Source organism: Leishmania donovani, chromosome 34 (genome assembly GCF_000227135.1).
Source record: "Leishmania donovani BPK282A1 complete genome, chromosome 34".
In the NCBI taxonomy this organism is placed as follows: Eukaryota; Euglenozoa; class Kinetoplastea; order Trypanosomatida; family Trypanosomatidae; genus Leishmania; species Leishmania donovani.
The window spans coordinates 812,815-825,176 of record NC_018261.1 but is presented as its reverse complement, the minus strand read 5'-3'; the positions used below and the strand labels follow the sequence as shown (position 1 = coordinate 825,176).

Genomic DNA, 12,362 nt, shown 5'->3' with positions numbered 1-12,362 from the left:
GCTACCCCTGCCCCCCACCCTTTGACAGACGCCACCGCCCTCGAGTAACGCCCGTGAGGGCGGTCCCGCCTACTTTGGTGCGCGCCATGCGGCTCGGTGGGTGTGGCGCCGATGGCGCAGGCATGCCTGCGAGGGGGGAGGGACAGGCTGAGCCCGTTATAGACGCGTGGGCGGATGCAGCGGCCGGACGGCTCGTCCTAGAGGACGCGGATGTGGCCGCCGTGCCGCAGGGGGTGGGTGAGGGGCGGCTGTGTGTGTACGTATATATCGGAGTACGAGTTCGTGGTAGACGGAGCACATGGAGGAAAAGGGAAAATCATTGAATGAGCAACGGGGGTATAGGTGTCGAATCTCTTATTTTCTATTTTTTTTTGTATCTCTTTCGCACGAAACGCCGATTTTGTTGACAACCGCATGTGTTGCGTTCGTCGTCCATCTTTGATGGTGTCGCAGCGGACCTGCGAGGCCGATCCACGGGACTGCAGGAATTTCGTCGGGTTACTGGTGCATGTCGCACGCGTTTTTTTTTTCTTTCGGTTTCTCTTCGTCAGCCTCGTCTACCCTCTCGCGCTTTGTGTGCCGCACCGTCCATCGGATCTCGGTATGTAGGCTGTATTGCTGTACACCCCACACCAAGACCTACGTGAAGTGCAAGCAGATCCGCATCGCAGCGCTGTATGTGTTTTTTTTTTTACTCTACCTCGTCAACATGTCTGCTGTGATCCGGAAAGCACGGCCCTGCTCTATATATATATTTGTGTAGACCTGTTCACCTGAGTGATGTAGACACCCATGGTGGCCCGAAAGCAGCGCGGGTTTCCGGCACGCCTCCTCGACAGCGAGAGTCGCATACGAGAGGAAAAGGAAGCAGATGTCGTCGGCGCTTTCGGCTCGCTTTAGGCGTTTGCCCAGAGCGATCTGCGTATCGGTATGCCGGCATGAACGCGTACACACAGCGCGGAGCACGATTCGGGGATGGGCAGAGGCAGAGTAGGGCGAGCGGAGAGCATCGGCGCGTAGGATGCGAAGTTTTAACAAAACCCGCTTTGAGATCGTTGAGAAAAGATTAGCTAAAAAGCTCTACTCTTGAAACTTGCCCCGCCAGACATTTCCGTTTTTTTTTTTTTCGCGCCCACATGGGCTTACACAGAGAAGCAGGTACACCGACATGTTCGTGCACAATCTTAGCGCAGGCGTACCCAAAGGGGGAGAGAGAGACAGCAAACAGGGGACAAAAGGGAATGGGCGACCCGATAGATGGGTAAGAAAAAGAGAGAAGGCATATCTGTTTGTGCTGCCTAATAAAGAGGTGCTTGCGACTGCCCCCCGCCCCCAACAACGCTTCTGTTGGGCGTGTGCAGATGACAACTGCGCACCTCTGCCTGGAAACGAGAGAGGGGACACGCACTCTCTGCGTGTGTCTCATGGGGCGAATCTCTGGTAATGTTTTTCGGACCTTTCTCTTCGCAGCTTTCAAACCGTGCACTTCCGCCCCGCCTGCGAGTTTTTTGCTCAGTGACCGTTGATCTCCTTCTCCAGCTTCATCGAGGCGCATTTCCATCACTACTTTGCTCCCTTTTTCGTTCGCTCCCGTGTCTTTGCGACGCGCGCAGGGGTGCTTGTGAGCGGGCTTCAGTGACGCGCTCGGATGCGGCTCACTTGTTGTATCTGTGCACCCACCACGGCAGGCCTTCAGTTGTGCTCTCTGTGTCTCTCCCTCTCTCACAGACTTCGCCCTGCCCATCGCACACGCTTCGGGGCAAAGAACTGGAACTCATTTCTCTCACCGCCCTCTTATATGGATCGAAAAAGAAAAACAAAGGTAGACAACATTGGACGCAAACGTAGATGAAAGCGTGCCGGTGCATCACAATCCTCACCGGTGCCGGCATCTCTGCTGAATCGGGAATTTCCACCTTTCGCGATAGCGACGGGCTCTGGTGCAACCATAATGTCGAGGATGTAGCGTCTCCGGACGCCTTCATCAGAAACCCGGCTCTCGTGCAGCTCTTCTACAACGAGCGTCGCCGCAATCTTTTGCTAAGCTCTGTCAAGCCGAACAAGGCGCACATAGCACTGGCCAAGTTAGAAGAGGAGCTGAGTGGAAAGGGGAAGGTTGTCATTGTCACTCAGAATGTGGACAACCTGCACGAGCGCGCCGGCTCGAAAAACGTTCTGCACATGCACGGCGAGCTTCTGAAGGTCCGCTGCGCAGCCACCGGGAATGTCTTCGAATGGCAGAAGGACATTGTGGGAGATGTTGACCGCTGCCCCGACTGCGGCCTGCTTGGCACCTTGCGCCCGCACATTGTTTGGTTTGGTGAGATGCCGCTTTGCATGGACGAGATCGAGTCGATACTGTCGAAGACGGATCTCTTTGTTGCCATCGGCACCTCCGGAAACGTGTACCCCGCCGCCGGGTTTGTGAAGCGGGCGCAGTTTTACGGTGCGACGACGCTTGAGCTGAATCTTCAGGAGGGCTCCAACAGCACGCTCTTTCAGGAGTCCATCTACGGCAAAGCCAGCGACATTGTGCCCGCCTGGGTGGACCGAGTGCTGAAAGAGAGCTCGAAAAAGTGATGGGACCGAACTGATTCGGGTGGGTATAGTATGCGTGCGCGATGTGGCTACTCCTCTGGCACGTTAGCTCTTGCTGTCCTCTGACGGACTGTGGGGGAAACAAGAACGCACACACACACAAAAAGGGAAAATGCTGCCTCCCTCAAACGAGCAAGCCTCCACGACTGACATCCGAGGGCTCTTCCTGCCCTCCTGTGACATCTTTTGACCTACCCGCCTCAGCGGTGCCGCATAACGGCAGCTTCTCTTTTTTTTTTGCCTTTTGCTTCTTCTGTGGGGTGGTTTTGGGGGACTGCCGCATGGCCAACATCTGCCAAGACCAAGGCAAGACAAGGCGGTGCGCTATTCAGGTTACATGAAGTTATAGGGCGTTGAAGGGCGGCGTGACCTCTCTCTTCTCCGTCTTTCTCTTTCGAGTGATTTGTGGCATGCCCTCCTTCTCTGCTTTGTCGGTTTTTGCGTCTCTTGAAAGCGCGCACAACACGCTTGCTGATCCCTGAATCCCCTGCATGCCAAAACGCTTGTGCCTCACTGGCACGCGTTGTCTGCTTCTTGCCGTCGGCGTCCTGATGCCCCCCCCTAAACCCTTTCACCCTCTCCCCTAACTCTCCTTACCCCTTTGCCGCAGCCTCTCCATTCATTCCACACATAAGCCCTCCCCGCGCCTGCCGCCGTGACTTTTACACCGACCTCTGCATACACGCATCCACTTTTCACCTTGCACAGCTCACGGCGCTTTCTCATTCTGCCCCCGCCCCCTCTCCCTTATTCGATTCAGCGCACGCTTAGTGGATCGACCACCTCCCCCTTTCCTCCGAGCCCGATATAGATCAAGGCGTTTTCGCTACTTTTCTCTGCGCCACCTGCTCTAGCCCTTGAGCTCTTCGATCGTGTGTGGCGTATCTGTCGTCTTGGCCTTGCACATATTCGCGCCTATTCGCAAATCCAAACGAAGCACACATACACAGACAGACAGACACCCCCCTTTTCCGCCCTCCTACGCCACCTCCCTCCTCTTCCTCCTCCTCCCCCTCCCCCTACGCGCACGCACGTGATCGTACTTTACGCCGTCAGTCTTTTTTGGGTCTTTTTTCTCTCTCTCACCTCTGTTTTTTTGTTCGCGCGTTTGCTTATTGGAAGACGAGTGCTTTGTTTTAGGAGCGGTGAAGATGCTGCGCAACCTCGTCCGCTACGTGGGCCTCGTCCTCGTGCTGCTGTTCTTCATTGCCAGCGGCATTGAAAAATTGGCGGCGCCGTCAGTGGGCGCGGCTTTCCTTGCGAAGAGCAACTTTCCTCGTATGTTGGCTAAAATGGGCGTCAAGCTCTCGCCGTCGGAATACATCCACGTCGTTCGCACCGCGGGTGTAATGTGTGTGTCTTTCTCGCTTTTTATTTTGCTTGGAGTTGGCCGTAGCTTCTTCTCCTTTCTGATGGCGACTGGAATGATCATCACCACGGTTGCATTCTACGTGGACCTTGACTACCCGTTTGAAACTCCAGAAGAGAATGTTCAGCACATTCTTAAAAATGCGTCCCTCGTTGGCGCGCTGCTGTTTGTGACGGGTAGTGGCCACCGAAGCCGTCGGTACAACCAAGCCCGTGTGGCGAGCGACAGCAATCGGGCAAAGAAGAACAATTGAGTTGAGGGTCGCGCGCGTCTTCACGGCCACGAAAAAAAAAGGAAAAAGGCTGCGCCTCTCTGTGTGTGTGTTTGTGTGTCGAGGAAGGAGAACGACCCCTTTGCTGGGTCTGGTGCACTCGTAAGCGGATTCTTCGGCAAGTAAAGTACTGCAGACCTCCTCTTTTTCTCTCTTGCTGTTGTTACTTTTCGGTTGGTTCTCCGTTGATCACCCCTGTTTCTTTTTTCTTCGTTTGTCCTGCGCACATACTACGGCGCGTGGCGTGTACACCTCTCTCCCGGCCAGTGTATGTGCATGCACGTCTGTGCGCACGTGCCTAGGTCTGCGCAACAGCGGGCTGTGTCGACTCCTCCTTTCCTTTGCTGTGGGCTCCTTTCAAACCTCCTTTCCTCTGTTGCGCACTTCCTCGTTTTTTTGTGTAGGGCACGCTTCTCCTTCCACACACACTCACATACACACACATACATACATATATGTTTCGGTGTAGGTGCGCGCGGGATACTTGTGTGTCCATCTCGGGGAGTGCCTTCAGTGTTATCGACCAAAAAGAAAGAGTGGCCAGTAACGGTGGGACTGGCCCGGGGCTCTGACGGAACAAAGTGGCGGTGGCGCCGAGTGATGGCCATGCTATTGGCGCCACATCGTTCTCACCTCGCTGGCGCGCCGTTTCGTGGGTAGTGTCTTTTTTTTTTTATTATTCAATTGTTCTCTGACACTGACTTGCCCAGGTACTAGACAGGAGTCTTCAAGCCACGGTTGAGAGTGCGAGCTGCTCACGAGGGTTCTCTTGGCCACCTTAGGCTAGCGGCACATCACACGAAAACATTCTGGGACGTGCTTTGCATGGACCTGGTGCATACCATGTTCAGGAGCGCGGTCTCGGCACTCATGAGGTCGCGCGCTCCAGTCAAGTGCAGCTTTATCGTTCACTTTGTGACTTCAAGCGTGCTGTGTGTGCGGCACTGTATCGGGTCTACCCTCTCCCCTCTATTTGCCTCTCCGCCACCTCCTCGTCCTCGTCACTTGCCCTGTTATTACATCTGCCTGTGTGCGAACGTGTCTGACGAGCTTGTGTGTCTCATAGTCTGCACACACTGCTCTTCTCATCTCCCTGCGCCACTTTGGGGCTGGTTTTCAAGGCGATTATACTGTACATATCCATCAGCAGGTGCACATTCCTCGTGCGTACGTTGGCCACCATCACATACGTACATAGCGCGCCGCCACTCCTCTTTGTGCAGTGTCTCTGCGGCAAACTCTCTGACAAGTACAGCTCAGCAGAGCAGCGCCACTCGTGTGGCGCTTGTGTGGAAGAAAAGTGTTGTTGCTCCCCCCCCCCTCAACACTACTTGCGCTTCTTCACGAACTCTTTACGAAGGACTTTAGTACACCCCTCCACCCCCAATTCTTCACGATCGAGCAGTTTTACGTAATGACCTTCTCTTTTAGCGTCATCTCTACCACGGGGCAGCGGATCTCCATCTCTGTACTCGGTCCGGATAACACTGTAGGCGACATCAAGGCGAAACTTGAGGAGACGGAAGGCATTCCGCAGAAGATGATCATGCTGGTGCACTCTGGTCGAAAATTGGAAGACAACGCAACCCTGGAGGAGTGCAACATACACGCTGGCGTCACAATCAATATGGTGCTTGCTCTGCGTGCAGGCCGCTGAGCGTCAGCCAGGAAACCGTATTGCTCGCTTTACGGATGATCGATGGCGGCGCCCTGCAGTGTGGCAAGCCGCAAACAAGCTTCGACACAAAAGGCGGCGGACAACCCGTTGGAATACTTATCGACGCGCAGTGTATGTGAGGCAGAGAGAGAGAGAGACACCACGCGGATTTCGCGCCGCGCCCCTCCTTGCTCGACTGCGCATCCTCGTCGCCACGTACTCTGCGCTTTTTCCTATTCTCCTGCCATGATGATGGCGACGGCAAGGCAATAGCGCTCTGGGGGGTTTTGTCTGCGTCCGAGTAGCCGCAAGCAATGCGGTAAGGGGCTAGGCGGAGATTCACCTTTTTTGTTTCTCCCGTTTCTGTTCGAAATGGAGGGAGCACATATGCACTTCATTTGCTTCTTCTGTGTCAACGTCTGTGTGCTCGGTTGCGTGTACTGTAGCGGTGCACGTTTCAGGGTTTAGTGGGCCGCCCACTCATTTTTTTTGTTTTGTTTTCGTTTGCGTGTGTGTGTGTGTGTGTGCGTCCTCGGTGCGTGTATGTGTCTGTGTGTGTGTCTCTCCCTCTGTGTATGTATGTTGCTGCGATTGTTCCGAGGTGGAAAAGACGACGACCAAAGCTGAAGCGATCGTGTAGGAGTTGGGTGCGAGCGGAAAGGTGGAAAGGGGGAGGGGTATTGTCTTTTTCTTTCCTGCAAAGGGCGGCCTGTCGTGATGCGGAAACTCAAAAAGAAGAATCCGCGGTCTTTGCGATATTCTCAGCCCTCAGACGAACAAGAACAACACAAAAGACAACGGCTGCTGAGTAGGTAGGGGTGAGGGAGGCACTCTGCTCTTCAGAAGTTCGTTTGCCATCTTGGCTCAGAGACAAGCGCCGCGGCACCCTCCTTTTCTGACACACCGCGCGATGTGTTTAGTGAGGCGGCCTACAAGAGGGTGGAGTGGATATAAAATGCCCTCTTCGACTTTCTGTTCTCTCGAGCGTCTCCTTTCGCATTCGCCGAAAATGTGCCTTTTCATCGACCGCTGACGTTCTTCGTTCTTCACACACGGATCCTCTAGAGTACGGCATAGCACCTGGAGAGCGCCTTCTTTGCCTTTTTTCTTTTCGCTCGGACTGTCTGGCCACGCGCGTGTGTGCGCATGGGAGACGCCTTTGTTGTTGGCCGTGCTTCAAGTCACGCAAGCGACTGAATGGTGGACGCGCGCCTATAAAGCGCATCGACACGCTGGCTCCTCGACGCATGGGGTGGCGGTGGTGGGGGTGGGTGGGGCGCTGCCACAAACAAGAACGAAGGAGAGCGGTAGAGGACTGTCGTCCCGTGCCTCATTTGCGAACTGTGGAAGTTCTCTAGTCTTCGTTCGCTGGACTTCCTATCCCCTCAAGCAGGAATGTCTCTCTGGCCGTTTCGGACGGGCAACGATGACCGCTTCCAGACGAGCAGCGGCCCGTCTGGCGCCGATGACATCTACGCCACCATGCGCCAGGGGGGCCTACCGCCGCACAGCTACGGGGTCGAAGTGGACAGCTATTTGGAGTGGCGGTGGCGGCGGGGGTTTCTGCAGAGCGTTTTCCCAGTGACATGCTACGGTGCAGTCGCTGGTTTTTGCGTCGGCTTCCGGCAGTCGCGCATTGAGGGCCGCTACGTTGGTCGGTACCGCATTATGTGGCGGTACACCTCGACATTTGCGGCGGTGGGACTTCTGACGAGCGCGTTCCACCACCTCCTCGTCGTGCGCAACCGCTACCACGACAAGTTCTACTACCCCATAGTGGCCGGCACCGCAGGCGCGGTGGTTCTTTCCCTGGCATCGCAGATGGGCACCATAGGGCAGAGCATGTTCGTGGGCGCCTTCCTCGGCGTCTTGTACGGGCTTGGCTGCTACGGCACGACCTACTACCACCGACGACGCCTGCGCGTCTTTTTGCACGAGCAGCGGGTCCGGCAGGTGCCCATTCACAAGGTCTCGCCGGAGCTGCAGCCCATGTACCGCGCCTTCCTGTACGACAACCGCCCTTTGGAAGAGGAAGACAAAAAGAGCCGCGAGGCCGTCACCCTCTCCCGCTCTGTCGACGACACTCGCCTCGATGCCCACACGTTCATGAGCAACATGACACCGGAGGTGTTTGATTGGGTGAACTTTCCGGACTGGTGGCCGTTGAAGTGGCCCATGCAGACGGAGGAGGAGCAGATGCTGCTGGAGCGTCAGCGGAACGAGGAGATCGAGCGGCGCAAGAACACGTTTCTAGAGACGGAGGACGCTGGTCTGTTGAAGCGCAAGAACCGTGCGAAGAAGTATCGTGATCTGTGACGTGCACGAGGGGGCAACGGAGGCGGGAGGGGGTGATGGTGAGCACCTACCTCGAAGCTACACGTGCACACTCGTGTGCTCAATGGCGTACATACGCATACTCGTTGGAGTTGGGCCGTGCGACGTTTATGGGATGTTGTCGGCGTTCGTGCGGGCACCTTGGTTGGTGTTGTTCTGGATTTATCTGTACTCACATTCCAAGCTTCTGCTCGTGTCCCACCCACCCAACCACAGAGACGTGAGCGCATGCCGACACAGGGCCGAAGCAGAAAGAGGTGAAGGCGGCGTGAAACGGCGTCCTCGAGGTGAGCAGGCGTGTCTCTCTTCGATGCCCCCATCGGTGTGTTGATGGAGACGTGTAGGGCGCGGCCATGTTGTGTTCAATGCGTACGGAGGAACGCGAATCGATGACCTTTTTTCTCCATCTTTCAGAAACAGCGCGCATGCGAGACGACGATCACGAATGCGTCTAGACGCACTCGCTGCTGCACGCTCACTTGACGAACACCGACCGCTCTCTGCCGGTTTCTCTCCTCCCCCCTCACCCTTCCACACACAAATACACAAACACACACCAACCGCCTCTTCTCTCTATGCGTTTCATGAAAAAAACGCCGACGGTTGCTAAGGGCAGTCAACTTTTCACCCTCGTCTCTTTCTCTCTCTGCCTCTCCGCTCCCTCCCAGAAAACACATCCCAGCGACAGACAACACTAGGAGGAGGAGAAAAGGCGTGCGCGCGGTCTGCACGTGCAAACACCCAGTACCCACCAAAACAAACAAAACGCACAAAAACGCATACCTTATGCCACTCCCTCCCTCTTCGGGTGCCGAATTCATCTCCAAGAGGTAATTGCGTTTCTTGCTTTTCTCTTCGCAGGTTGTCCGTCTATCCCTCCGTCAGACTTCTTCTTTACGCCCTCTCCATCTATGTGGAACAACGCTTTTGGGAGCTGCGTCTTCCCTTCGCCGTAAGCGTCCTTAAACAAAGGAAACCGCTCACTGTACTGCGGCGAGGCGCTCCGCGCACACGTGATCACGAAAACCGAAAAAGTCACGATTACAGCGCTGCACGCACGCCACCATCGACTGAGAAGCTGAGTGCTGCTTTCCTTTGGAGAGGGAAGAACGGTAAGAAAGGTAAGCGCATGCGTGTCGTCCGAGATTCGGTGACGTCTCTCTCAACATCAAGAGTGTCGTTCGCAGGCAACAGGAGCACGAGCGGGCTCTTCTCCGCGTGCCTCCTGAACTGCCGACATCTGCGGTGTCTGTGTTTCTCATTCTTTTCGAGCGGCAGCGGGGTGCTGTCGTGGCGCTCATTGAGGTCACTTATTTTTTCTGTCGTTTTTGTGTATCCTGTTCCTGGCGTGTTTTTTTTTTGCTTGTCAACGCCGAGGCAGCATAGGCAGAGAAGTCGTAGTGCTTGAGCATCGCTATTTAGGTAAAGGTGAGGGTCTCCTGTTGCTCGGGTCGCTAGGTGTGCCGCTTCGGTGCGGTTTGAATGCATGGAATGAACGGCAAGCGGAACTTTCGCGCGTTGATTCAAAACGTGGGGGTTCACAAGGTGAAGAATTCACCAAAGCGACGCATTCAAAACGTGGCGCAAGATGTGTGGCGCTCCCGTGCCAAGGGCGGCGCAGTGACGGCGCCTAAATTAGATGCGGCGGGCACCAGCCCCAGGCTCAGGAGGTCCGACTCGGCGGAGACGTCTATTCTCTCGCTCGGCTGGCGGCCCTCTTTCATGGCCGTTGGCGCACCGTCACCTCTCTGCAAAGGACTCTCCCTTTTCGAGCGCCTCCAGCAGCGTCGTGTGCAGCTGTACACCTCGGCGAATATAAAGAATAAGGTGCGCCAAGCCTTTTTGTCGGCGGTCGCCGCCTACGAGCAGCTCTTGGCGGCTGCGACGAAGGCGCTCGAGCCTTCGTCACAGTTCCTAGCCCTCTCGGCAGCGACGGCATTGCCCCCTTCCCAGCCCTCGCCTGCGGCATCTGGCAGCGCCGATGCTTGTGGCGCGGCGGCCTTCTACCTGGACAAGATGCAGCACACCTTTGAGGAGGCAAAGCGGTACTACAACAGCACTCCCTTTGATCAGCGCTGGGATGACATCCTCAGCTCCCTCGCGGTGCTTGGTCGCATATCGCACGGTAATGTCGTCGTCCCGTTTCACGACAGCGCAAAGGCATTCGAGAGCATGTGGGCTGCTGTCAAGGAAGCGAAAGAGCGGGTGCACTGGCAGACCTACATTTGCAAGGACGACTTCATTGGTCAAGGAACGGTACGCCGGCTCGTGGAGGCTCGCCGGCGCGGCTGCGACACGGAGCTCCTGTACGACTGCGGTGGCAACATCTCGGGGCGGGCGCGGCTGACAGAGGAGCTGAAGCAGTGCGGCGCCAAGGTGATTCCGTACCGTCCCTTCTTCCGCAGTGTCGCCACGTACTTCATCAAAGGGCTAGACTGGAAGCGTAGTCCCGGTCTCCGCAATCATCGCAAAATTTTGCTGGTGGACGCGCGTCAGGGCTTCTGCGGCGGACTAAACGTCGGCAATGAGTACTGCGGCAAGGCAGCAGGCGGCACCGGCAAGTTCCGCGACACGCACTGCGGCGTCATCGGCCCAGCTGCGGCACACCTTGCAGAAGTATACAGAGACACAAAGCAGCCGCACCCTTGGAAGTACGGCTGGCGGCGCTGGAGGCAGATCGCCTCCCAGCAAATCACGCGTCGCGTGAAGCAAGGGCGGATGCGCATGGAGCGCAACGAGCTGTACCGTGCCTTTCAGGAGGAGCGTGGCCGAAGCGGTCGCCGCTTGCAGGACGTGCCGTCGGCCTCGATGAAGGCCATGCGCGGGCGATGGAACAAACAGAAGAATCAGCTGCTGACGCTGATGCAGTGGAGCCGCTCAGGGCTTTCGAGCGACAGCGTTCTTGACCGAGAGGCGGTGCGTCACACACAAGGGCAAGAAAGCTTGCGCGCAGGCGGCAAGCAGGTAACTTTGAGAGAAGAGGCAGCGGCCAGCTGTGCTACTTCGGCTGAATCGGGCCCCAAAGTCACCAACCACGTACCGGGGTCCTTTGTCGTCAAGGACGCCAACGACGGCACAACCACATCTGCCTCTCCGCCACCGTCCGAGTTATCAACTTCGGCCTCTGGCAAGCATGCAAAGGCCCCGTTGGCGTCGCCCGCTGAAGTGCCAAGCAGCGGCGGCAAGCTGAACAGTGCTCGCAATTCCGCCATGCGCCGCAAACTGCTGGCCGCACGACGCGAGGCACTCTCAAGGGCGACCGACCTGCCGCACAAACGCGCCTACACGGATATGCTGCGGCGGATACCAATTCTCGACACGGAGCCGGTCCCCGAGGCGCAGATGTATCTCCGGCACCGTGAGTCCATGACACAAGTGCTCTCCTGCAACCCCCGCTACCGTGACTACTCCATTCAGTATGCCTTTTGGCAGGTAACGCGCAAGTGTCACCGCCGCATCTGGATCACGACGCCCTACTACCTCCCAACACGAAAGTTGTTCAGCGCCCTTGTTCAGGCCGCGCGTCGTGGCGTCGATGTGCGCCTGCTTGCCGGCAGCAATCAGACAACGGACCCATGGTTCATGTGGCACGCGTCGAACTACATTACTGAGCGACTCCTCAGGGCTGGGGTGAAGATCTACGAGTTTCAAGGCCAGCAAATCATGCATGCCAAGACGGTGGTTGTGGATAGCGTGTGGAGCTCGATCGGAAGCTACAACTGGGACCTCATGAGCAACCGAAATCTAGAGGTGTGTCTGTGCCACCTCGACCTTGAAGTAGCCCACTCGATGGAGACGCAATTCTTACGGGACCTCGCACAGAGTGTGGAGGTGCGCCTGGAAGACCACAAGCAACGGTCGCTGTGGCTCCGCTTTACGTCGTGGCTCTTCTACAACTTTGTCTTTCTGCTCGACCGCATCACATTCCGATCCTTCGCCAACGAGGACATCGTGGACGCACCTGGGTCGCCATGCGACTGACGCAGCCGCGATAGATTCTGTCACCGTCCTCCTGCGGCTCGATGCTCCGACATTGTCCCCGCTCCTTTACAATACTTTGGTGATGCCGGCCCCACCGCACCGTGGGATCCCAGCCTCCAGTGTCCCGATCATGGACGGCAGGCCACGAGCCT

At 56.6% G+C, this 12,362-nt stretch overlaps 5 protein-coding genes across 5 annotated transcripts; all 5 read left to right on the top strand.

Annotated features, from left to right (window-relative positions):
• Positions 1 to 1,848: 1,848 nt before the first annotated feature.
• Positions 1,849 to 2,580, top strand: LDBPK_341900 (NAD dependent deacetylase, putative; the record flags this gene model as incomplete). The annotated part of the gene is made up of 1 exon (XM_003864302.1): positions 1,849 to 2,580. The coding sequence occupies one exon, from the start codon at positions 1,849 to 1,851 to the stop codon at positions 2,578 to 2,580; it is 732 nt and encodes a 243-aa protein (XP_003864350.1).
• Positions 2,581 to 3,749: 1,169 nt separating this feature from the next.
• On the top strand, positions 3,750 to 4,220 carry LDBPK_341890 (hypothetical protein, conserved; the record flags this gene model as incomplete). Its single annotated transcript, XM_003864301.1, has 1 exon — positions 3,750 to 4,220. The coding sequence occupies one exon, from the start codon at positions 3,750 to 3,752 to the stop codon at positions 4,218 to 4,220; it is 471 nt and encodes a 156-aa protein (XP_003864349.1).
• A 1,432-nt stretch (positions 4,221 to 5,652) lies between these two features.
• LDBPK_341880 (ubiquitin-like protein) lies at positions 5,653 to 5,895 on the top strand (the record flags this gene model as incomplete). Its single annotated transcript, XM_003864300.1, has 1 exon — positions 5,653 to 5,895. The coding sequence occupies one exon, from the start codon at positions 5,653 to 5,655 to the stop codon at positions 5,893 to 5,895; it is 243 nt and encodes an 80-aa protein (XP_003864348.1).
• Positions 5,896 to 7,290: 1,395 nt separating this feature from the next.
• On the top strand, positions 7,291 to 8,211 carry LDBPK_341870 (hypothetical protein, conserved; the record flags this gene model as incomplete). The annotated part of the gene is made up of 1 exon (XM_003864299.1): positions 7,291 to 8,211. One exon carries the CDS (start codon positions 7,291 to 7,293, stop codon positions 8,209 to 8,211), a length of 921 nt encoding a protein of 306 aa, XP_003864347.1.
• A 1,740-nt stretch (positions 8,212 to 9,951) lies between these two features.
• LDBPK_341860 (cardiolipin synthetase, putative) lies at positions 9,952 to 12,210 on the top strand (the record flags this gene model as incomplete). The annotated part of the gene is made up of 1 exon (XM_003864298.1): positions 9,952 to 12,210. The coding sequence occupies one exon, from the start codon at positions 9,952 to 9,954 to the stop codon at positions 12,208 to 12,210; it is 2,259 nt and encodes a 752-aa protein (XP_003864346.1).
• Positions 12,211 to 12,362: the final 152 nt, after the last annotated feature.